This window comes from Rhinichthys klamathensis, unplaced genomic scaffold (genome assembly GCF_029890125.1).
Source record: "Rhinichthys klamathensis goyatoka isolate OS25496 unplaced genomic scaffold, OSU_Roscu_1.1 h1tg000474l_1, whole genome shotgun sequence".
Lineage (NCBI taxonomy): Eukaryota > Metazoa > Chordata > Actinopteri > Cypriniformes > Leuciscidae > Rhinichthys > Rhinichthys klamathensis.
In genome coordinates this window covers 239,997-265,810 of record NW_026606962.1, presented here as the reverse complement: position 1 = coordinate 265,810, position 25,814 = coordinate 239,997, and the positions used below count along the sequence as shown (strand labels likewise).

Below are 25,814 nucleotides of genomic sequence, written 5' to 3'. Positions count from 1 at the left end.
TATACGTTTTGAGTGATCTGAACCATGTATTTCCATAATTTTCATACAATTTATGAAGTAGAAGTAGTATGGGTGGTTTGGCAGTATTTGATTTGAATTCAACCTCTAATAAATGCATAAAAAGACTATGTTATAGCTCGCAGCCGCATCACAAATCGAGAATCCATACATTTTTCTTTATATTTAAAACATTTTCAGACCTTTTTTTCTCATTAAATGGAATTGGTGTTATCTTTTGAACTCATGGCATTAAAACAAACTGAGGTTTCTACCAATCTTTCATGATTTTTCATGTTTATTGTTATTTCAAAATAAAGGCCTAAAAACTCCTAATGAATATGAAATATTCTTGTTGCAAATTGATAAATTACTGCTCCTCTGTAATTTATTTTAGATAACAGCCACCAAATATGAAAACTAGAGATTTTAAGCTTTCAAATGATATATAGTTTGGCAATATTACTTTAGGTTTTTCTAAGATATTATTGTTTTAAACATGCAATGGCAAATGGGCCCGCCGGCGGTTAAGAGGTTAAGAGGTGAACCAAGGTAGAATGAGACCTGATACGTAGATCCCAGAGAAAGAGAGAAGAGAGACAGATAAGAGATAGGCATCTAAGCAAAGCAGGAAGACTGAGGGAAAGACATCCAGCGGTCTTGGCAAATGGATTTAACTGACGGAAAGAGCTTGCTCCTTATAATAAGCCAGTCTTGATTTTGTTAACAATTCCCAAATTTTTTTTTGCTCCTGATGACACTAATGTCATTCTACTAAATATATCCTCATTGTTACTCAGGATAGAAAGCATTTTTTGTCATAATAACTGTTGATTTGCGCTTTTACACCAGTAGAGGGCACCTCAGGCTATGCTAACAGAGCATTTAGAAATGTATCTGTCCTGTATCTCTTCTCTGGTGTTTAAAAGAGTATAAAAGAGTGTTTAAAAGTGACTTTATCAGACTGATATCCAAACAATGAGTTTTATTGGGACAAAAGGCCCTACTATATATGGTACATGAAGCAGCGAGTAACATGTTTTGGATTTAAACTTGCGAGTTTATAAAAAGCAATGCCTGATTTATAATGTGGCTATTCAAGCCATTGTTGCACAGAAAGGATATGATTGGCTGTTAGTGTCTCACCTGTCTGACTGAGCTGAGAGGTGCTTCTGCTGCGGCGTGAGGGAATGCCCACGATGGCGACTACACGGGCGCTAAGGCTGGATCTGCGCTTTTTCCCTCCTCCTCCCAGTGTTCCCAGAGCGGTGTCTGACTGGCTGCCATCCGTACGCTCCAGAGTGTAGATCTCCCCACTAACACTCGTGCTCTTCAACATGCTGCGGCTGGATGGATGAATATGACGGCTGGTGGAGGGAGAAAACATAGCAAAGACTCTCAATAACTCAAATCACAAATGGAAAATCACTATGTCAAAGTGACCCTCTGTGTTTGATTATTCTTTCTGAGTTTACCGAAAAGCATAAAAATCTGAGAATGACGTGATCATGGAAAAGATTGCCGTGAACATCTTAAAGGGATAAATAATTGAAAACAGGATTTTTTTTATATATAAAAGAGTTTGATTTACAATGAACATTACAATTCAAAAGTTTGAGGTCGATTTTTTAAAATGTGTTTGCAAGTCTCTTATGATCAAGGATGCATTTATTTTATTAAAATACAGTTAAACATTAGTATTGTAAAATGTTATCATTACAATTTAAAATAACTGTTTTCTATTTTAATATTTTAAAATTGGAATTTATTCCTGTGATGGAATTTTCAGCAGCCATTCTTCCAGTCTTCAGTGTCATTTCTGTGGAACTACGTCGTGTCTCTGGCTATTTTAACATGATCCTTCAGAAATCATTCTAATATGCTGATTTGGTGCTCGAGAAACATTTCTTAATATTATTAATGTTGAAAACAGTTGTACTGATTAATATCTTTGGAAAACATTTTCTTTTCAGGATTCTTTGAAGAATAGAAAGTTCAAGTGAACCAGATTTATTTTAAATAGAAATATTTTGGAACATTATAAATGTCTTCACTGTCACATTTGATCAATTTAATGCATCCTTGAACCCAAACCTTTAAACGCAAGTGTTTAAATGTGTACAACATAAATGTATGGAAACTAAACAACAAAAACAGGTTACCATTGTAGCATGTAAATTAACTATTGACTGCTACACAAACATTTATTCAGTAATTCATAACTTCTTCAAGAGAACAAAAATGTTATAAATGTGTAGAATATGGCCCCTTAATGTAGAAAAAGAAGGCGCTGTAAAGATTCACAGCTGCTTTTATAATAATCTCTCCTCAAGAGATATATAAGAAATGTATGAACAAATATAAAAAAAAAATAAAAAAAAAAAAAAATAAATGACATTCCAATTACAATATTGATCTCTAACAAGTATAATCACAAACGAGTTGTCAAAATGTTACAGAAATTGTCAGACCTAATGCAACAGTCCCTTATGATTATAACTATGCATCTCACCTAATGCGACCCCTGGGTCGTTCTGATTGAATGGACATGTAGCTGGTGCTACTGATCCGCGAGGCACTGCTGGCGCGAGAGATGGCTGACACGTCACTGACATCACTGTCTGAGGACTTATGGGACACATTGTCAGAGCTTCGTCGCTGCTCCTTATAAAGCTAGTGGAATGAAATGCACAAAAGAATGAAAGCGCATATACATTCTGAACATTCTAGATTTTTCAGTTTGAAAGAGTTGGAATGGGATTACACACTACCGTTCAAAAGTTTGGGGTCAGCATAAGATATTTTCTAATACTTTTATTCGGCATTGAATTGATCAATAGTGACAGTAAAGATATTTATAATGTTACAAAAGATTTACAATTCAAATAAATATTGTTCTTTTGAACTTTATATTCATCTAAGACTGTTTGATGGTTTAAACAAAAACATAAAGCAGGAAAAACAGTTTTCAACATTGATAATAAATGTAAGTACTAAATCAGCATATTAGAATGACTTCTGAAAGATCATGTGACACTGAAGGAGAAAGTGATGGCTGCTGAAAATTCAGCTTTGCAATCACAGGAATAAATTCAATTTTAATTCGAAATTCATCCCCAAACTTTTTAACAGTTTGTGTATATGAAAATGAAGTCCAATCCGAGAGAGCAGAACGGCGCTCACCTCTCTTTTATTCTTGAGCGCCTTCTCCAGATCCTGGCTGGTACTGGAGGGAGCTGCTGTTCGGAAGGTGCGCACTTTCATTTGCCGTGTTCGCTCCTCTGAAGCAAGAGCTAATACATACATGATAAAAAAATATGATTAACATGATATTTTCATATTTCGCATATTTATTCAACAAACATTTGGAAAAGTAACCAGTGCAAGTCAGTGGACAATGACTGTACCTTGCTCTACACTGCTGCTTTTAGCGGGAACTTGGGGAAGCTGTCTGACCTTTCGTGTCGAAGAAGAGTCCGCTGTTGATGAGGAGAATGTGGGCCGGGAGTTCGGCTGCTCCCTGATGGAGAGAGAGAGAGAGAGAAAGAGAGAAAATTGTGCTTATTTTATCAAGTACATAGGCCATACCGCCAACCAGCGTGGACCAAAATGTACATCTGATAAACGCACAGTATCAAGAAGTACACATTTTCACGAACAGAGCGATCCTTACCGGAGCAATATCTGCATGATAAGGTAACATAACATTATTGATCACATCTGATCTGTATTATAGCTAAGAGCCATAAGGAAAGCAAAACAAGTACAAGAGTAGAGGGTGTAAAACTGGTGGGGGAAAAAAGCGGTAAATGTGAAAGATAACATTGTTGTTATGCACAAGGCAACAAACAGAAAGCTGTGGGTAGGTGATGAGGACAGGTGGATTTTCAGTATAAAAGCAGCAACCACACAAAACATTTAAGAGAAGAGAGCAAAGACAAAGCTTAAAGTCTTAATTGTAGGATGGGTTGAGCACAGCAAGGCTTCTCAGCCCAGATCAGGGTCAGCACCTTTCCATTTGGGGTGAGCCTGTGGTTGACCCCCGCACGGGTCACCTTACCCAATGGAGGCAGTGATACCCTCTTCCTGCGTGAGCCCTTTAGAATGGAGGTTGGCCTAATGCTGCAAGCCAGTGAGAATAGCAACATACCAGACAGAATGATAAAGGAAAAATCAAATCAATGTGACAAATCATAGAAAAAAAATAAAACAACCAAATGGAGAAAAAGCCAAAAAATGATTTGCAAAAACAGAGAGAGAAATAGTGTGAATGTGTGAAAAATAAATATGTTTGTGGATGAAGCCAGATCAGCACTTCCCTGTAAAAGTTCAACAACTGAAAAATATACACCATTTAATATATAGAATAATATACTAATAACAGGGTCCAAATTTAACATAGGTGGGTGATTTGAGAAAATGTTCTGGCAATGAATTATTTTTTATTAAAAATATATTTATGATTTTTGTATATTTTTTTGTCATTTAAAATGAATTGACGAATTCAATGAAATCATTTTTTTAACGGGAAGTAAGATTATCTATGATTTGATTAACTTAAATCACTTTTATGACATTTATATTATTTTAATATCATTGCTTTTGCCATTTCAACTGAAACATTTTATTTTATTCACATATTGTAAGAGAACTGGTGAGTAAATCTTATTAACCATTTTATTCACTCACCAAAATACTTTGGCAATATTTAAATTTTGGCTCTGATATAAAATATAGAAATGGTCAGAAACAGATGAACAAAAGCATATTGGAAAAACAAAAACATAATTTAAAGTCCCCCTGTAGTCAATAATTGTATCCCTTAACACTAATTTTTGATCACCAAAATAAAAAAAAAATTCCTTGAAAAAGAAATCTTCATGCCTTAAAATAACTTGAATGTCACTCTACACTCTTGCCTCATTTAGTATACGCGGTTCAATTAATATGCAAATTAGCCCCGGCTCCACTCACACCAGCTCAGAGATCCACTTGTTGACGATCACACGTTGACGTGATTGGTAACAAAGTAGTTTGTGACGTCAGAAACCCCAACTATTTCAAACCGCGATTTTAAGACTGTCTTTGGTTCACTGCCGTTTTAAGGAGAAAATACTCAGCAATGGTGCTGACTTATGAATTTGCACATGGTTTGTCTTAAAGCATATTAAAAACACCACATAGACATATAAACAACATTAAAAGCTTGATTTTCACCACAGGGGGACTCTAACAAAAACCCAATCTAGAAGCTTTATCCAGTGTGAAATGAATAAGTGTGTACTAAACAGGTTCTGTACATACAGGACTTCAACAATCAACAGGCAATGCAAATGTGACATGATGTGACATGGTTTGATAAGTCTTACCGCTCGCTGTCAGATATTTTCTTGCCAAGTTTCTGACAGCTAGGCTTGTCCAGAGTTCTCGACTGCCTGCAACATGGAAATGATCGAGGCGAGACAGAAAACAAAAGAATGCGGAGTGGATTTACTCAGGACTGGACGGACAGTAAATGAAACTGCTGTCTAATAAAATGCCTCGATGGAGATGGACATGTTATTGGTATATGTGCTCTAGAGCTCTTCCTGTGGGTGTGTACCTCTGTGCGTCTGGCTTTGCACTAAGGTGGTGTACTGTCTCCTGAGCGGGGAACATAGCCTCCAAAACCCAGCTGATTCATAAGATCAGGTCAAACACATGTGAGTGGCATGGATACAGACACACAGACACACAATGACACAGTATGGACTGATGTTAATAACAAAATAATAATTTCATTAGGGCTAAATCATGTCACTTTGGTTTAGTGGCTATTCACTAAAGGAAATTATACAATAACGTGTACAGATAGACAAATACACAAGACACACTGTGTATGATATGGAGCAGCACAGACAACTGACTGATGACATATGTGACTTTATATACCCGAAGAATTTAAAACAAAAAATGAAATCATTACAATTTCAGATGAATCTAGAGAAAAATAAAGATACAAGCAGTGCCCCCAAAATGAATTTGGACACTTAAAATGTCTGAATATCACAGTAAAATACCAAAACCGATTTGAATCTGCAAACAAATTACTCTTTTATAATCTGAAAACTAACTTTTTTGTGTGAAAGGTTTTGCCTGAAAAGTGTGCTTGTGGTATTTTTTTGTTTAAAATAAATCTCACTTGGTTTAAATTTTGTTGCAATGTTATTTGTGCATTTTATGTCAACATACTTTTCAGGGCCACTGTAATGTATGAAAATGTATAAAAAACTGTTGGAAAAATCAGTAGAAAAACTGTAGAAGATAACAAGGGAATAGACTATAGTCTGTGGAAAGAGTTTAGATAAAAAGGACTAAATACAACCTCATGAAATCCAGAGTAATCGCAACACACAGTACATCACACCACAAAAGCCACATTTTTAAAGCTGAAAAACTACAAAACACACTGACGATCACATTATAGAGCACTAAAATCATGGGGCTGCTGGGTAACAACAAGCTATAGGTCAGAAGCTACAGGAGGTTGGAGGGTTAGCTAGCACATCCACTATCTAGTCCCATGGCACGGAGGGGACGGACAGGTTAGAAGAGCAGAGAGGTTTAGCAATAGGACTGGAGGACAGGAGGGATACCTGTCGTCTTCTGGGGAGGCATGCTGAATTAGGATCCTTGGGCTCATGGGTCTGGTACGGGGCAGAGACTGGGTGCTCCTGCGTGAGTGTGTGCGTGTGTGATCCACAAACACCCAAAGAGTACAAAGTGGAGATGGAAGAAACACGGGAGGTCAATATAGAGACTGTGACAACGGTCATCTCAAACACACAAGAAGATGTACAGATTCAGGGGACTCATATTTGACACTTCTTCAGCTACTGTGGTTAGATAAAAACTCCCTATCAAAGACGCAAAACAGAGCCGTCAGGCCATAAGAGTCACTGGACACTAACAGAGCAGTGCATAGTGGGTGACCCAACAGTGGTATGTTACTTTGACATTAACATAGACATGCTGGGTCTTATTCACTAACAATCGCACATAAGTGTTCTTATTTTACAGTATGTGCACAGTAAAAAGAAATATTTCTAAAGCTTATTAATTTAGATTAATCAAAATGAGTGAGTGTTTGCTAGCAGTTAGTTAGCATCGGCTTTCTTCACAGTCTCCCTCCAACATTGATAATAAGAAATTATTCTAGAGCAGCAAATCAGCATATTAGATTTATTTCTGAAGGATCATAGGACACTGAAGACAGGAGTAAATGGCTGCTGAAAATTCAGCTTTGGCCTCATAGGAATAAATTACATTTCAAAAGATATTAAAAAAAAAAAAAAAGTCAAAGAGAGTTTAAATTATAATAACATTTGTAGAACATTACTGTTTTAACTGTATATTTAATCAAACAAATGCAGCCTTGGTGAGCATAAGAGACTTACAAAAACATTAATTGAACCCACCCCAAACCTTTATATTCAAAAACATTTTACTTTTTACATTTAAAATTTTACGTTTCTAATGCAAGGATTTGTAGGTGTGGTTCTAAATTCATCCTAAATTTTAATCTTCCCAAAATTATGATTTCTGTTTGCGCTCAAGTTTTATGTAAAACAATGTTTGTGTGTGTGCACATTAGTGAATGAGACCCAGTGATTGTTGTGTTCAAAGGGCATCACAAAGGAACATTATAAGAGTGTCCTTTAATGTCTGTGAATGATATTAATGACAAATTCAACAAAATTAGAATCATCCGATTCAAAATAAAGAGTGTACCTGTCTCGTTCAGGTGAATTGGAATTAGAACCTGGTCTCAGACAGTTGGTACTAGCACTTCTAAGCCTGTCAAGAGAGGGCTGTAGATCACTAGGGTCACAACATGCCATCCAATGGAGAAAGGAGAAGGAAAAAAGAGAATAGGAAGATGACAAAGAACAAAAACATTAGGTCCAAAATAAAATGAAAAGCAAACCTGTAAGGGGAGGAAGTCAAGAGAGCTGCTATAATGTGGTGTGTGAGATAATGGTTGAATTTCCTAATGTTTTGGATGAGGAGCTGCTGGCTCTTGGGAGCTGTTGGATGTTTGATGTTGTTGTTGTTGTTTTTTATCTAATGGGGTTGAGGGTTGACATTTTCGACCCCTTACCTAATGGTGATCTTGTCTGTGAACCTAAGAACTTGGCGTTGTGTGGCAGTGACTACAGACAGCCGTGACTTTGACTTAAGGCATGCAGGAAGTGTTGAGCTGAACACAAACGAAAGTCAAACAAGTGCAAACAAAAGCAGTCACAAGTTACAGAAAAAAAAACAGTAAAGAACAAAACACAACAACCAAAAATAACATTATAAAGTCACATGACCAACTTATCTGTGGATTACAGCAACAAAGAAACACGTTCAAAGTTTAACACTGTGTCCCAACATTGGGAATGCGGATGCTAACGGATATCTTTCTCCAGGGCCTACTTGGTTTGGACAGACAAATTGCTTATTGCGGTGAAACATGTCCCATTGCGCTGGGTTAGGACACAGCATAAGATGTTTACAGCTAACGGTGATTTACTGTCTCTTAAAATAAACAATATCCACAGAAACCAAAACACCACAGTTAGACAGAAAGCACTCACATTTACCAGTGGCAGATTCCCATAAGATTGTCTGTATTTCAATCTCCAATTAAAATACTACAATAGCTCTCTATGTGTTTGCATATGCTGAAGATGGTGAAAATAGACATTTTATGTCTATGGTGTATTTAAATAGGACTGAAGTACATCTTTATATGTAATTTCATAGTTACTTCTATTGTTTTTGAAATGTGGTTAAAGTGTGCCGCCGAATGTATTGACAAGCATTTATGGTCAACTTTCATTCCTACTGAAACTTGTCTGTCATGCATTTAAACGTAATTTGTGATTTATATAAATTTTGCTTATATTTGAATTTGTAATATCTACTATATATATATCTATATATATATATACACACATGTACAATAGATTATTAAAACAATGATTTAAATAAACTTTTAATCTGACATTATTATTATACTTTTTTTTTTTAAAGAAAATGTAAAAGGTGTACTTAAGTGTGTCATGAATGTGTACTCCATTTAAGTACAGTGGCATTTTATTTCATTATTATATGATCTGCAAGAACATTTTTTTAAAGTATAAGATTTGAAGTACAGTACAAATGCACATTCAATAGAAATAAGTGCACTTTTTCACAAGAGCCAACAATATTACCAATATTAAAGTAAATGTACAACATTGTCATGAACATCCAGTTTAATGGTTTTGTTAAATGATAAATGTGTCAAACTTTGACAATAATCAAAAATATATGCATCAGCATACTGCATATTGTATTAGCTGATCCATAATAACAAGTAATAAGTGCTCTGGAGTTTGAGGTTCACTATAAAACTATGCTATAAAATACTAATTAATCAGAAAGGATGGCTCCAGAGTTCAGTTTTGGCTGCCTTACCTGTAAATATCCTTATGAATTCCATTGACTAATAAAGGCATCTTAGGAGGCAGAGTGTTACTGTACTTAGATGAACTCCTGGCAACATTACATTAACATGCAAGCATGCAAAAGGGAAACAAAAGATGTATCAACATCAGAGCTGTGGTTAGTCCACTCAAATAGCAAAAGAATGTCAAAAGTCACTCGAGCAAACATGCAAAGATCACTCCAGGGGCAACTCGCTCATTCTAGATCATCATTTTTCCCCGCGCTCATAATCAAGGTCAGTGACAAGCGGAATAAAAATAAACGTGTCAAAATAACACTTGAGCAGAATAAGATAGTTATTTTGAGAAAGCAGACGGTTGTCGTGACGAGGTATTCGTCTTTTAGGCTGTAAGCCAAAAGCAAGTGGAAAGTTCCGCTTGTAATGTTTCTTGTCAACTAGATGCTCTGAAATATTAGAGTTGAGAGGCGAAGAGCTTGACAAGAAGCGTTCGAGGGAGAGAAACTGGCATCAACTCTCAGTTCTGTTTTAATTAAATGGAATAAACTTCAGGCTAGGCGAACGAACAGATGAAACAGATACGAGGAGTCTTTCCAAAATGAAAATGATATTACCAGTGCTTATGACACCAAGATAGTGATATTGATTCACATAGTAATCTGAATACAACAATAATATAATTCACAGATTGGTGATTCGATTCTGGACTTTTCTTTACCTTTGGGTGTGCAGACACTCTGCGCTTCTACCCCGCATTGATCTGTGTATCAAGATGACCTCACTGCAATTACCATGGAGATGGATGACACAGGAAAATAAACAAAACAGACCAATAAAAAAAGCAAACATAAAGGAAAAAATGGGCACCAGTAAGTGATTTAGAAGAGGACCAGTAACAATCCTTAAAGCCAGTACAATACAAAGTCTTTCTGTACGATCATCTCTGTCCATACAAACCCTTCAATGGTGCTCAATCTTTTCAAAAACAAACCTTTCGTGAATCATTCAATCACATGTGTTTTGGCTATAACCCACCTTCTGAAAATGGAGACCTTTGTAGATAAGCACAATTTCTCTTCCCAAAAACAAAATTTGAATGGCATTCCAGAAACAGTATTTTAATGGAAGAAAATGAAGGCACGTGGAAGTGATTTTTTTAACACACACTATGGCACACTTATACACACTTGCTTGGACGCACACGTTTCTATTTACCTGTCGTCCACGTACTCTCTCTCTTGCACACGTGTACGGTCATGGTAGCGTGTTGGGGAACGGGATCGCCGGGTGTGCTGAACCTCATCCAGACTCCTTAGAGAAAAAGATGTGCCCCTTTTAATGCAGGTTGCAATTATTTACTACATGATAAATCCTAAATAGGTTGGGACATACCTCTGTGTGGGGACGTTGGGAGGGCGGGACCGCCCTCTGCTTTCTTCGTCTCTGTGTGGAGACACGGACCTTGAGCGATACTGAGTTGGCCTCTGCTGATCAGGAACCTCTAAAGTCGTTGCTCGATCTCTGTCTCTGTCCCTTTCTCTTTCTCTTGATCGGTTTTCTGTAGCTGTGATCATACACACACACCAAAAAAAATGTAAATAACATTTTTTAAAGCCTGTCTGGAAAATTCAGATGCACTGCTTATGCAGTCATTGGCTTTAACAAACCACATTCCCCATGTTAGAACCCATCCAAAAATAAAAGGATTGACATAATATGTTAGATCATATCTAACAAAACATGCCAGACAATTAAAATACCTTGTTCATTCTCCTTTTTCTTGACCAATGTCTGCTTTAGACAGCTGGAATCACCATTTGAGTTCTACATTATATTCAATTTATTTATTTTTCTATTTTTGGTTATTTAAAAATCTGTTTTCTACAATGAAATGTTTATGTATTTTTACAACACACCAAGTATTAAAATCATAAATACATTTTTTAAATAATGTACCTTTTTATTATTTAGCAAAGCAATGAACACTGAAATCTGAATATATTATATTTATATATATATATATATATATAAATGTTGTATATATTTATATATATAATATATTTTATATATCAATTAATATATTATATTTTTATTTTATGTTGTATATTTATATATATAATATTTTTGATATATTAATTAATATATTATATATTTTTTTGTTTTTCTAATAAAACCGTTTAACATAACTATTATAAATATGATATATTATATTATAATAACTACTTTTTAAGTCACAATGAATAACAAAAAAAGTAAATGCAAAATTCCAAGGTGAGCATGATGAAAAAAGAAGAAAAAGAAGAAGAAAAAAAGAAAAATGATAACCACTGCCCTAAGACAACATCCACTATTCTCACAATTGCACAAACATATGCCTAATGGTTTGGAGAATGAAGTAAAGGTATCTCACAAAGGGAGTGTTCCACAAAACCGTGTCATTTTCTAACTTCTACCATGCAGAGGCAAAATAAAAGGTTGAGCACTACTGAGAGGAAGCAGTCCTCCCGTTCCCAAATTATCCCTCATCACCTTCCCCATTGTGATCATGCATGTGTTATAGTGTGCGTTATGCTGCAGGTCCACACTACTATACTACAGAGAAAAGTACTGGAGACAGAACACCCCGGAAAGTCAATGTCTATAAACACGTTCTCCCAATATACAAAAAGCACCACTTTTATGTTTTAAGCACTTTATAGTAACAACTCAGTTATTGTATTAGGATGGGATGAATGAAACATGCCAGATGTGTAATGTCGGTGATTGGTGCCTTGTCTCCAGCACAACAGCGGTGACTTCCAAAGGAAGGGAAGACCTGCTATTGGATGCTTTTATCTTTTGGGGTACTCTAATTCACAAAGCACAAAGAAGTGCCAAGGTAGCGAATGCCTTGGCCCCTCCCACCCACCTGTGGCGACTACACCAATAGCATCATCATAATCAGTTTCTGTAATACGCTGCGAGCCTGCACAGACAGATACAGATATACACAGGGATAGATGTACAGACAGACACGAGATAAAGACGTAAACGAATGCACACAAAGCACTGTTGGAATAAGCCATGGTTAGGAAAGCAAAGGTATACAGAAATAACCTAGCATACTAAAATATGTCCTGTGGACATACTGTACCCATGGGCCACACACTCCTACATACTAACTCACATGCAGCACGGTTCAAAAACATAACGCACAGACAAAACAGACATAAAAAAGTGCAACACAAAGCCAAACATATTAATCAGACTGGATGAATTCCAGGAACTTGAGCTAAAAGATATGTTGATGTTTAACTAATATTTAATGATTTTCCTTCACCTACTTAAAGTATAGTGCATTTCGTTTTGTAAATTATGATAATTTCTCTGGTTTGACATATCATCTTGGAAAGTAAAGGCAAACTTCATCTATTTTAATCGAACTGCCCACATACTCTTCAGCTTTCTGTAATTCTGTGAAACACTGAGGGGGCGAATTCACTAAACGATTGTGGCACTCAATTGAGCAGTATTTTAGTATTTCAGTATATACCACTCACAATTAAGCAGAATGTACACTACTGTTCAGTCCTGAAAAAATGTATCACAGTTCCCACCAAAATTTTAACTGTTTTTAACATAAATGTTTCTTGAGCAGCAAATCATGATTGATTTTGAAGGATCATGTGACACTGAAGATTGCAGCAATGGCTGCTGAAAATTCAGCTTTGCTATCACAAGAATAAATTAGATTTTAAAATATATTAAAATAGAAAATAGTTATTTTAAAAATTGCTGTTTTTACTGTATTTGTGGTCAAATAAATGAGCATAAGATCTTTCCAAAACTTACAAAAATCTCATTGACCCCAAACCTTTGTATAATACTGTATACAAACTGATGTAGCACAAGTCAATGTCATTCGTTTTTGGGCAAACACATGATGTTTTATAAACAAAGTTCGGGAGGAGCACGTTCAAATAATCATTCCAATCAACTGGTCATCAAACAATTACCATGTCTACCCTATCAGCACGAGAAGGAGCATATAAATATTCACTCTGTCAACTCACCTAACATTCCTTGACAGTTTCAGCATCCCTCCACCACCCCGACTCCTCACTCTTGGCTTATCTTATTTATTTATTTCACAGCCAGGAATACGGGGGGAGTGCTCTGGGTTCGGGCCGAATACCTAACTCGGAGCCCTCTCCTCGGACAGCACGCCAAATACGCATTTATTCTATCTGACTTATTTGTAAGTGTGAACTCGTGAAACCTGCTTTCTATGCAAATTATGCTAATTACAGGGGCCAGTCACCGTTGAACTATTACCATTCATGGAAAACTTGTGGTACAACTGTTTGTGCTCACTGTAATTGATCCAATTTATGATCACATGATGGAGAAGTGTGTTATAATTGGGTACATATCCAGTTATTGGGTCCTAAAACTACGCAGACGGTGCTGGCAAATAAACAGTGGCATCAATGGTAGCAAGTAACTGAATTTATTCTTAGCAAATTCCTCCCTTTTAGAGAATAAGCACTTAAACACAATGTGATTTACTATGTAAACACTTTCAGATTACACCCCCACCAGCGTGGCCTTCTACTTACGCTGCAGCTTTTTGGTGGGTGTTTCTGTTTGGCCGTGTCTGCGGGGCAGGTATGGCGACGGGTGCGGCAGTGGGATGGAAGAGACGTCATGTGCCTGCAGCTTGTACCAGTGAGGCTTGTCATCCAGCAGGGCAGTCTCCAGCTCGATCAGGATCTAGGTTCACAGACAGTCAGGTGAAATACTGTGTTGTGAATTCATGTTGTGAATAAATGGACAAGGATAACATATGCTTCGTACCTCTCCTAGAAAGTCACTCTCCTCCTCTTGTATTCTGGGTTGGTCCCATACAGTAATCTCTAGCATGTGCTCCCTGAAATCCCGGCGATGGACATGAGAGTACACAAACGTCTGGTTCCACTTGGGTTCCAGACTTTTCTTTACTGTTTTCGTTCTTCTCTTGCTCTTATCACTAAAGTAAAACAAATATACAGATCAAACAAAAAAATGAGAACATTAAAACTCAACTAAATCAATTCATAAATGCATAGATTTTTTGGAAAATTGGTTATTTAGTGGTTGATCTACACTACCATTCAAAAGTTTGGGGTCGGTAAAACTTTGTCACGTTTCTCTTATGCTCACCAAGGCTGCATTTATTTGATCAAATACACCTTTTTGAAAAACAGTAATATTGTGAAATATTATTGTAATTGAAAATTCTATTTGAATATATTTTAAAATGTGATTTATTCTATTAATGTTTAACCTAAATATGCTGATTTGCTGCTCAATAAATATTTATTATTATATTATTAATATAAACAGTTCTGCTGCTTAATATTTAGCAGAAACCATGAATAGAATGATGAATAGAAAGTTAGATTTAATGCAACCTTGCTAAATATACATATTTTCCAAAATCTTTCTGACCACAAACATTTGAACGGTAGTGAATAGTCCTTGTAGTCAATACAATAACAAATTTCTTGATACCAAAATTGACACCACAAGAAAAATCTAATATGCTAATGTACAACTATGAATACCTTCTATCGGGCAGGAAGTACATTTTGACATAGGGGTTTCTGGGTCGTCCATCCGATCTGGGCGCCAGGTCTATAGCCTGCAATACGTTCACTATCAGCTGATGGCCAACCTTGTCATACCACATTTTCACCTGCAAGACAAATACATACACGGCTAATAAGCAAAAAATCTTAGGGTGAATTGATCAATGGTGAATTGCCCTTGTTTTCTTCAGTATTTACTGACCGACAGCTGTCCAGGCAGTAGCTGAGGGGCATCTCTAAGACCCCTTGGGCTGGATGGGGACAGGACAGATATAGAGGGTCTTTCCATCTTCTGTGATTCGAAGGAACTTGAACCTGCTGCAGAGGGACAAGGAAAAAACAAGTGCCGCTAAGATCACAATAATGTTTTATATATATATATATATATATAAATATTTAAGAGTTCACATTTGATCAGATTCTTGATTCATTTGATTCAGTACGTACTAGATTCTAATGGAGGATGTGATGTTTCTGGTATTCGTGGTATATCACTTAAAGAGAGAGATCACATATCCATACATTAGTTGTCAACATTAAAACAAGGCACACAGATTTTTTTCACAACGGCTGCATTTATTTGATTAAAATACAGTAAAAAGATAAATAAATATTACAATTTAAAATAACTTTTTTCTACTTAAATACATTTTAGAATGTAATTTATTTTTTTCAGCAGTCATTACTCCAGTCTTCAGTGTCACATGATTTGGTGCTTAAGAAACTTTTTTTTTCTTACCAATGTTGAAAACAATTGAGCTGCTAAATCATTTTTGTGTTATAATTTTCTTTATGATTAATATAAAGTTTAAAAGGAAAAAAATTGTTTTAAATAGAAATCATTTGTAATATTACAAATGTACTTAATGTCACTTTTGATCAATTTAATGAATCCTTGCTACTTTAAATAAAAGTATTAATTTCTTTCAAAAATATAATCTTACTGACCCTAAAGTGTGGCATTTATTTTAAAGCAATATAGTACAAACATGCATTTAATGTTTGTTTAATTTCAAATTATAAACCATTAACTGTTCAAAATATATTATTGACAAGTTCATTTTCAGAAAAGCTCTAGCATCATTTGTTTAGAAGGCATTTTGAAGTGTGACATAAGTGTCCAAATACTCTGTACACGGTGAAATCTGGTTTCTAGTCAAACATCATCAGCCAGAGGTTATGTACAGAGGACAGAAGGGAGGTGTGTACGATACATCACAAGTTCATTCTTAGGGATTTAAAAAAAATAAAAAATAAAAAAAAGCTGACAGAAGCAAATGAGTAGGGAATTCAGAGATGAGCTCCTAAAATCACCTCTTAGACTTTGTTTTACTGGCTGCTTAGATTTATACACCCATTGCAAGAGTTTGGAGAGAAATCAATGAATACATCTTTTTAATGAGGTAGGAGGACAGAGCAGAAGAGAATATAATGGTTCAAAGTGAAAACTAAACACAATACAGACTATTCAAACACTCTTATTTAGTGATTTGACTTTGTCTGGACTATAATAAAATGAGGTGCTTTGCCGTTTGTTACCCAAGAGTCAGATACCCAGTAAGGCATGTGATGGACGACTTACCCAATTGGCCTTGATACTATTAATTCAACTTTTGGTTCTGTTTGGGAATTCAAGATGATATTGTAAACTTCTTTCTTGGTTAATCCTGGTAATGATTTACCATTCCACTGAAGCACTTCATCACCTGCAAACAGCCAAAATGTGTGTTGTCGCATTAAATTCCTGTACACATTTGAGAACATCCACAGTTACATTCTTAAAATAGATTTTACTGATTAAACACACTCATTGAACATTTTCAAAATATCTGAGGACTAAATACATTATTGAGTTCAATTAAAATAAGGACTGTAAATTAAATGTGTTATTTTAGCACACGCCCCCTGACCCCAGGGTCCTGCACGGGTCGTGTTTGATAAACCCGCACCCGCAGTACTTAACAGAATATCTAACTTAATTCCGTACCCGAACCCGTTTGACAAAGACCGCAACCTGAACCGCACATCATTGTGAACAATCTGCCCATACAGGTTATTTGGACCAAATGTGTATAAATAGGCTATACTGATGCTTAGAGGTCTAGCCAAATATGAGCCATTATTGTCATATAATATCGGGGATATTTTAGCGGATTCACTCTGCATTTAAATGCAGTTGTCTCTACTGAAACTCTGCAGTGAATATGTGGCCGTTGGTCCTCTAAGGCTAAGCAGCATGAAAAATACAACTTTTATTCAAATTGTGAATAGATTATATACAGAAAGCTCGAAAAGAGCACTCCCTTAATGACTGAAGCTGTCAATCACTTAAGTTGCACGCTGCAAATCGTGTTGTAATTAGAAACCCGACAGTCTTCAGACTACAGAGGTTGAACACAAATAAGCACAGGACCCGCAGTCCGCCCGTGCCAATTGATTCCCGACCTGCACCCACACCGCATATGACAATGTAAATATTATTCCACCTGTTACATCGAATATTAGCGGTTCACCCGTCGGGTACCCACCTGCGTGTAGGACTCTGCCCTGACCTGCTGGTAAAGTCAATTAAATCCGAAATTTTCAAACCATCAAAGCAATTTAAGCTTGTAATACAACCTCATCTTTTTAGAAAAGAATGCAGACAATATGGAAATAATATACTACTGACTTCTAAAGACACTTTTTGTCTATGTGTACTCATCTACAACAATAATTGAATGTCTTTGAATCATCTTCATTTGGGGGCTTTTCTTTGCAAATATTGATATATACCAGTGGTTCTCAATCTTTTTGACTCCAAGGACCCCCAGCTTTAGTTTTGTTTTAAAAACGGGCACCCCTAGCTTCTGTACATAAAGTAACTAAAATAATTATAATTAAAAGTTAAATTTCAGGATTCTAAGTTTTACAGTAGGAGCTGATTGTTCTTCAGGTTTCCCACTCTTTTTAACTGTTGAATTTACATGATTCTTCAGTCATTTGTGATTCACTGGATAAGTATTTTTATTTCTATTTTTAAAAATATTTGCACTCACAATTTCCACGAGATCAAATATTTTAGAGCTTGACATATCTACAAAATGTATATTTTTTTATAAAAAAAATGTCAATGATGTATTAAGATTTTATTACATTTATCAGACTTTTTAAGTCACAGTTTTAAATGATTTGATGTTAATAAAATAACATCATGTTAATGTTTTAACTTATTTTAAATCTTATTTTAAATAATTTTAAGTCATATTAAGGCCCTCTTAGAAGTTTTGAGAACCACTGATATACGCATTTATGTGTGATTCATATGCTTAATGTTGTAATCGGTGTATGATCATAATTTAATTGCATTGTTTACTCAATTGACAGGCTGACAGCTCTTGTTCTTTAAGCTTCAAACTGAGAGAAGAGCTGGACTCACCGGCCCTTAGATGACCAACCACATCAGCTAGACTTCCTTTCTTGACTTTGGTGATGAAGGCCCCAAGTCTCCCAGTTTCTGTAATCTTCCCCCCGACCACCTGTACCGATACAAATCAATTAAAGATGGGTAAAGTCTACAGAGAAGTAATAAATGCAAAAACATGTATTGCAGATATCCTGTATTTTGAGTTTTTGTACATGGTTCATGACATGTAGATGTTGACTTCATTACAGTGAGGAGAGGAACTTTATACAGTATGTTTAGTTCTCGCCTCACCTTTAGCCCAAGCAGAGCCCCAGCCTCTTTTGGCATGGCTGTTCGCTTACTCAAAGTGATTCGGCCAATTAAATGATCACCTTCCTTGGAGGGCTGCCATGTAACCGGATGCTAAAGAGAACAAGGAAGAGATTAATCTCATCAGAAAAAGAACCATCCCATTACATATAAATCTCACCTTCACACTCAATCGCATTCACACACAGCCACAAGCAGGGTTATTATAGTTAACTAAAACTAAAACCAAAGGAAACATTTTCGTTACTTTAAATTAAATATGAACTAAAATAACATTTCTCATTTTAAGTTAGTTTAACTTGGTGTACTAAAATAATTCATAAAAATGTTTATATAACTATATAGACATGTTTAAAAAAATTACAAGAACACAACAAAATTACTACAACTTTTCCTAAAATTAAAATGTAATGGAAAATATAAAAATAAAAAAATTAATAAAAACTATAACAGAATCTCAGCAACACTGGACAATGCATGAGTGTTATACATCACATTGTTAACATAAAATACAACATTTCCCTAATTTACTTTATTAATGCACCTTCCTGATTTAATTGGAAATGTTTTCAAATGTTTTTCTAAATGTTTATTCAGAACTTTATTTTTTGCTTAAATCACTTAAGACCGCACAGGCTAAATAATATTTAACCAATAGCTAAATATCTATTTAGAAATTGTCTTGCAAAATTGTATTCGTATTGCTCAATTCTGGTGTTACATTTATGCATTTAGCAGATGCTTTTATCCAAAGCAACTTACATTGCATTTAAGCTATGTATTTTATAAGTTCATGCATTTCCTAGGAATCAAACCCATAACCTTGGCATTGCTAGCGCAGTGCTTTAATTTGAGCTACTGTAACGTATGTAACAAATGCAACAAAACCCATCCAATTAATTTGCAATGGATAAAATCAAGCTCTTAGTTTTCTTCTTGATAAATATCACAATCTGTAGGTAAAATGTTCTGTGAACATCAATTCACATTGACTAAATATACTGATCATAGCACAAGGTGGGAAAAAAACGTACATGCCATGCGGTGGGGTCCAGTGGACAGCACTCCCAGTCCCCTAAAACACACACAAAAGTTCATCAAGTTTATACACATGTTGACTATGTGAGCTGCCACCTTACACTAGCCAGAGTCCATCTCTAAACCCGCTCTGTTTACGCTTATTGAATATTTGAGCCCCAAAGGGGCACTTGCAGCCAAGATCTCACGGTAAAATATGTTTTGCTTTGACCCAGCAGCAGAGAAAGACTGAGAACTGGGATTAAAGTGGCCGCTGTGTTCGTGAATTTGTGTTTAAGAGCTACATTTAGTCCCCAGACAGAGGAAGCAATGATGACATGCAAAGCTGAATACACTCTGCCACATGGACACAAACAAACACACAGGCACCAAGGGACAGTCTCCGCGCTTTCCGTGATGTTGGCCTTCTATTTACTGTTGGCATGTTATATGGCTGAGTGCCATGCCATGTGCATACGGGTTTCTGGGCGGTTTTCCGGTTATTTTTTAGCACCTGGGGCATCTTGAACATGACGCACAGAGAGGGTGAGGAGTGCTGAAATTTTCTTCCAAAGAACAAAAATAGATTGTGCAAACTTGTAATTACCTTTAGTCTGCTGTTAAAATGTTTAAGTGTTTTAAATATTTAAAATATCTTAAAATGTAGTTTTAAGTAAAATAAAAGTGTAATGCACTCTAGGGTGGCTAATTGCTTTTATATAAACCAATAGTCAATAAATAATGTGTGGTATTTGCTAAGGGAAGCATCACTTTTATTATTGCTTATACTTTATCATAATTGAACAATGTTAGGATTTTGAACAAACTTTGAACTAAATTAAGTATTAAACTTTGGCACATAACTAAACTAAATTTACATGATTGATGCCTCAAAACCATGCGGTTAATTGAGAGGTATGCTATTGCTTTTCTTAGAAATATTACTGAGATTTTTGCCATGCGAAAGATGAAACTGACCCCCCAGCTGAAGTATCTGATTAAAAAAGAAAACAAAAAAAGAAAACAAAACAAAAAACAAAACAAAACAAAAATCACTTTAGACCTGGATAGATTACTTACAAGTATGTCAGGGAATCTTCATAGGTTACTTTTTTAAAGAAGGCTGCTTCTTCACTGTCTAACCCAGTTCTGAGCAGGGTTGTCCTATAAAAGTTACTCTAAATAAAAATGTTAAGCTCTGGAAAGCAGCTAAATTGAACTATCAATCCTGAAAAAGTATTAGTAACTAAAACATAACACACATTTTCAGCAAAAAGCAATGAACACCTTACAAAAGCAACATGTATAAATCAAAACCAAATTCCACAGGTCTGCATGCAGTAATATTAAGTAGATGTCTCGACGTATAAATGTTTAATATTGCTTGTTGTATGGTGGATTGGTCCCCTGTGTGGGCTTTTATCTAAGCCTAGTACTGAAGTGTCTCCACTTCTCATTACTTCTAATTCACATGACCTACTTAGCAAATAAACATTTCATAAGTAAATACTTCCACATTGAAACATACTGTATGCATTGTTACACAACTATGCTACCCTAGATGATAGATGGGTGTTTCCTCACCTATAGGCACTTCTGGTGTATTTAACTTAATTTGTCCTCTAACACTGCCCAACAATAGACATACACACATCACAGAAAAATAAAAAATAAACATTCCTGGAAATCACGAACATTTACTCCACAGTGTCATTTCCACCACATCTCAAAAATGTATTGTGTTTAATAGCATTATATGATGATGATTATGACAGTGATGGAAAAAACATTTTGGAATTAAATTGGCCACCTGCTTTTACCTTTATCATTTGATAGTTAACATTTATGTTGCCGAAATACATAAATAATAATGTCAATTTTTTTCATTTTGAATCTTGATTGGATATTTATTAAAGCAATTAATATAAGACTGAAGAAAAAGTCGATTCTCTTACCTGTTGTTTTTGTGAGATTGTTGAACCTGATGAAATGTTGTTCCACTGATAAGAACAAGCTTATGTTCTGCTCAACCTCCTCTCAATCTCCTGTTCTCCTATTTTTAGTCTCTCATTCCTTCTAACATAGTCTGTCTTTCCTATTCACCCCACAATGTTTACATTTCCCCCCTGGCTTGCATTTTACACTGACCTTTTAAGTCTGTGTTTAGTCAGTTTGCCAGGCTAACAACACAGTGCCATGTGAATAAGCTTCAACATTTACACTGTAAATACACTGTATAATACTGTTTTTGAAACTTGGATATGTCATTTATTAGTACGCACCCCAATACATAAAAAATAAAATAAAGAAATAAAAATAAACAGTTTTTTATATAATATAATATAATATTTTATTAATTACTTTATTATAGTATTATTTTACAATACACTACCATTTCAAAGTTTGGGGTCTGTCAGTAATATTTTATTTAATAAAATTATTACTTTTATTCAGAAAGGATCCATTCAATTGCACAAAGTGACAGTAAAGACAATTATAATAATTACAATGTTTAGAAAGATATCCATTTCAAATAACTGCTGGTCTTTTGAACTTTCTATTCAATTCTGAAACAAAAAAAATATTCCAGAAAACTATTAAGCAGCACAACTGTTTTCGAAAATGATAATAATAAGAAATATTTCTTAAGCACCAAATCAGCATATTAGAATGATTTCTGAAGTATTTAAAAAATCTTACCAACCCCAAACTTTTGAACAGTACTGTATATATTTAATGTCAAATGTTTTTTTTAAAGAAATGTGTGTGATTTATAAAGTATATGTTCTCAACGGACCTCCTGCAGTATCTTTACGGATAATAAAGGGTCAACAGACCCTTGGTTGAAAACCCTGGCGTTAGCACACAAAGGAAGTGAAGTGCCTCGCAGCTTTCAAAACAACCACTTGATAGTCATTGTTAATCCATTTGCTAGGATTTGTGCACATTGCAAAAACTACCAAATTTATAAACAACCACTTGGTAGTCATAGTTAATTCATTTACTTGCATTTGCATGCATTGCAAAAACTACCAAATTTATAAATTAAATCAAATATTACATTCATATTGATGCTGGTTTCGTTTTCTGATTTATGGAGGAGTGTGTTTATGCAAACTCATAAAATGTATAAAATTATAGAAAAGCAGGTATCCACCTGACCAACCTCTCTCGCTGACGCTCTCGATCTCCACATCTTCACAGCTGGTGTACTCCGGTGTTGAACCGCCCTCTTCCTCAGAGCTGCTGACGGACATCTGTCTCTTGTTGCCACCCCGTTTGCTCTTGTACGGGCGGGGCGGGGGCGGTCGTAGAGATTCCGATTGGTCAGAGCTGAGCGAATCATTGCGCAGCATGCTCTCTTTTTGACGTTTCGATTTGCGCAGTAGTGCAGCCGAGCCAGGGTCCAGGTGGCTCGGCTGCAACTTCCTGTCCCATTCCTGAGGCTCCCTAAGTTCAGGGGGACCTGCGGGCATGGCAGGACCCACCCTGAACCCCGGAGCTGGCGGCTGTGGGGTGTGGTTCGTTTTAGCAGGAGGACCCTGCACAGCCGGTGCACCCTGCAAACCTGTACCCCCCGCTGTCCTCTCTGGAACGTAGGCCTGTTGCTGGCCCTCCAGCGAGGTCTGCCGCCCATCTGCCCATCTCCGTGCACCTCTATTGTCCTGCACCATCTCCCCCGCTTCCCTCACCTTAGGATGCATACGTCCATCAGGCTCCGCAGGCCGGAGTTTGGCCGGTTGATGTGGAGCATTTGAGTCAGTCCTGCACTGTTCCCTGGATGGTTTATGCTCCCCCTCAGTCCTCCTAGTTTCAGGACTGTCATGCTCCTGAGAGCGAGTCTTCATCAGTCTTCGACTTTCTCTCCGATTTTCTCCGGACTCTCGCTCTTCGGAACCCTGGGAGTGGATTTTGGATAGCCCTCGCCGCCTCTCTCCTCTGGGCCCTGACTTGCCATTCTGATCAGAGGCTGCTGGTGGCTTTTTTCTACAGGTCAAATAATCACACAGCATCAGAGATTCAGAGAGTTGCACACCTTATATTAAGCAGGCACAATCTTTATTCAAATGTTTTTTTTTATACATATATATATATATATATATATATTAACTGGGATATTCTAGATGTTGTATTGAGAGAGAGCTTGAAGTGTACCTATCTTGTGGAGGCTCACTGCGTGAGCGCGATGACGGCGTGTCGGCTGACCCTGTAGAGGGGCCTTTTCTGGGGTCGTTTGGGGCAGGTGACTGGGTGTCATGGGCAGTAGAAACGGAGGAGTCGAGAGGGTTCTGAGACCTAGAGCGCATCTTCTTCTCTCCAACGGGGTCTCCACACATGGCTGGTTCACTCACTGCAGACCCCAGCTCTCCAGGTTTGGGCCCATGGCTGGGAAACCATTCTCCTGATTTAGTGAGTATATCCTGTTGCTTTCGGCACTGGTTACATACCCACATTACCTGGGGTAGAATAAATATCACTTTTCAAACGCTGTGTGAGGGTGGTTGGCAACAAATTAATCAACCTACTGTACAAGTGGCTTATTAATTAATTAATTAATTAATTTATTTTAATCTGGGATACGAGAAAGTGTTTTGACATGGAAAACAATTGCACACTTCACCTGTGTGTAAAATATAATGCTAGGGGAAAAAGACAGACGAAATAAGGATGGCACATTCATGCAATTCATGATTCTGGGTCAATGACATCAGTTATGTCCATGATAAAGAAAAGGACAAATCCTTTAAAAAAATCATGTTGGTTTCATATAGTTTCTAAAAAACAACACTTCAAATCCATTGAAAGCCGTTATCACCTATTTTTTTGGCACTGATAACATTAAACAGAACAGTTCCCAACTTTCTCCTTAAGCTTCTCCAAAAGCATTCCAGGGAGGAGAGGGGGAGACTCCCCCATCACCAGGCACCAAATACCATGTGGCACTGAGGACACTTTGAATGCACAATACACATAGGAATAGACATTGGCTACATTTAACCCATAATCATACAATATTAGCCTAATTACGATTCTTCAGTTACGTTAGAGTAACTTCAAATGCTTGTTTTCAGATTTGTGACTGTATCACGGCTTTAATTTTGTCCCAAACCAGGCAGGTATGAAAATGATCCCTCTCCTCATGCCTTAATTAATGGTGTATAGTATGTTTCCATAAATTGCATTATACTATTTTCACCATACTTTGGTGTAAAACTGCACAAATTCTCCAGACCAACATAAATATGCAAATAAAGTGTGAAGGGAGAACCCTCGTTAGGGAACGGAGACGTTCCGTCGGATGACGACGAATGGGGTTTCGCTTAGAAAGCCAATCGACTTCGAGTACTACAAAACGAGCCAATGGCAAAGAAATGCCATGGGTCTGCGGAATTTGCATAGCGTAACTCCGCCTCACCTCGTGGGTATTTAAGGAGAACGCTGGCAGCAAATAGGCATGTTTTCTTCGCTGAGGAGCCAAGACTGAGCTCAGGCGATCCCCGCGGTACAGCGGGAGTGGCAGGCAGACGGAACGTCTCCGTTCCCTACTCAGGGAACGAGGGTTACATCCGTAACCGAGACGTTCCCTTTCGTTGTCACTCCGAGTTCCGTCGGATGACGACGAATGGGGATACCAGTCTAATCACGCCACCTTCTCAGCTGTCTACCAGTGCCCTGCGTAAATCTGAGATCCCTGTCGTGAACTAGCACGGACGAAGGACTCCTATCTAGCACAGGAATACCAAGGTACACTGGGGAGCATATCCCAGATTTTAGGGAAGTATGCAATTACTGCCAACCCAGAGGGGGGGACTTAAGAATACACATATGACCCGAGGGATGCATATGGGGAATCACTGGGGTGTCCAGCCGCAGTTGAAATTTTTCAAACCCAGGGGTGGCAAGGTGGCTTGCCAAGGGAAAGACACATGCTCAGAGAGGCTTACAGTGGAAATACACATGTGGGGGTAGCTCAAGGAGGTACCATGCACACGGAAGGCAC

The 25,814-nt window shown here is 36.8% G+C and overlaps 1 protein-coding gene across 25 annotated transcripts in view; it reads right to left on the bottom strand.

The window, feature by feature from the left end:
• Positions 1–25,814, bottom strand: part of LOC130072068 (regulating synaptic membrane exocytosis protein 1-like) — a 99,917-nt gene that overhangs the window by 6,319 nt on the left and 67,784 nt on the right. For 3 of the 25 annotated variants that reach the window (XM_056236965.1, XM_056236968.1, XM_056236966.1), the window contains 25 exons: positions 23,969–24,270; positions 22,971–23,800; positions 19,831–19,871; positions 18,779–18,889; positions 18,500–18,599; positions 16,664–16,787; positions 15,529–15,575; positions 15,284–15,399; positions 15,058–15,188; positions 14,309–14,480; positions 14,071–14,224; positions 12,381–12,437; positions 10,865–11,036; positions 10,688–10,783; positions 10,191–10,253; positions 9,484–9,561; positions 8,138–8,236; positions 7,768–7,857; positions 6,633–6,710; positions 5,600–5,671; positions 5,367–5,432; positions 3,405–3,517; positions 3,181–3,290; positions 2,510–2,670; positions 1,144–1,364 (listed from right to left, as the gene is read on the bottom strand). In XM_056236965.1, coding sequence (XP_056092940.1) covers positions 1,144–1,364; positions 2,510–2,670; positions 3,181–3,290; positions 3,405–3,517; positions 5,367–5,432; positions 5,600–5,671; positions 6,633–6,710; positions 7,768–7,857; positions 8,138–8,236; positions 9,484–9,561; positions 10,191–10,253; positions 10,688–10,783; positions 10,865–11,036; positions 12,381–12,437; positions 14,071–14,224; positions 14,309–14,480; positions 15,058–15,188; positions 15,284–15,399; positions 15,529–15,575; positions 16,664–16,787; positions 18,500–18,599; positions 18,779–18,889; positions 19,831–19,871; positions 22,971–23,800; positions 23,969–24,270 — 3,604 coding nt within the window. Of the gene's footprint in view, positions 1–1,143; positions 1,365–2,509; positions 2,671–3,180; positions 3,291–3,404; positions 3,518–4,007; positions 4,367–5,366; positions 5,433–5,599; positions 5,672–6,632; positions 6,711–7,767; positions 7,858–8,137; positions 8,237–9,483; positions 9,562–10,190; positions 10,254–10,687; positions 10,784–10,864; positions 11,037–12,380; positions 12,438–14,070; positions 14,225–14,308; positions 14,481–15,057; positions 15,189–15,283; positions 15,400–15,528; positions 15,576–16,663; positions 16,788–18,499; positions 18,600–18,778; positions 18,890–19,830; positions 19,872–22,970; positions 23,801–23,968; positions 24,271–25,814 lie in introns of those variants that run through there. The other 22 variants (XM_056236970.1, XM_056236967.1, XM_056236972.1 and 19 more) reach the window with 22 other exon arrangements.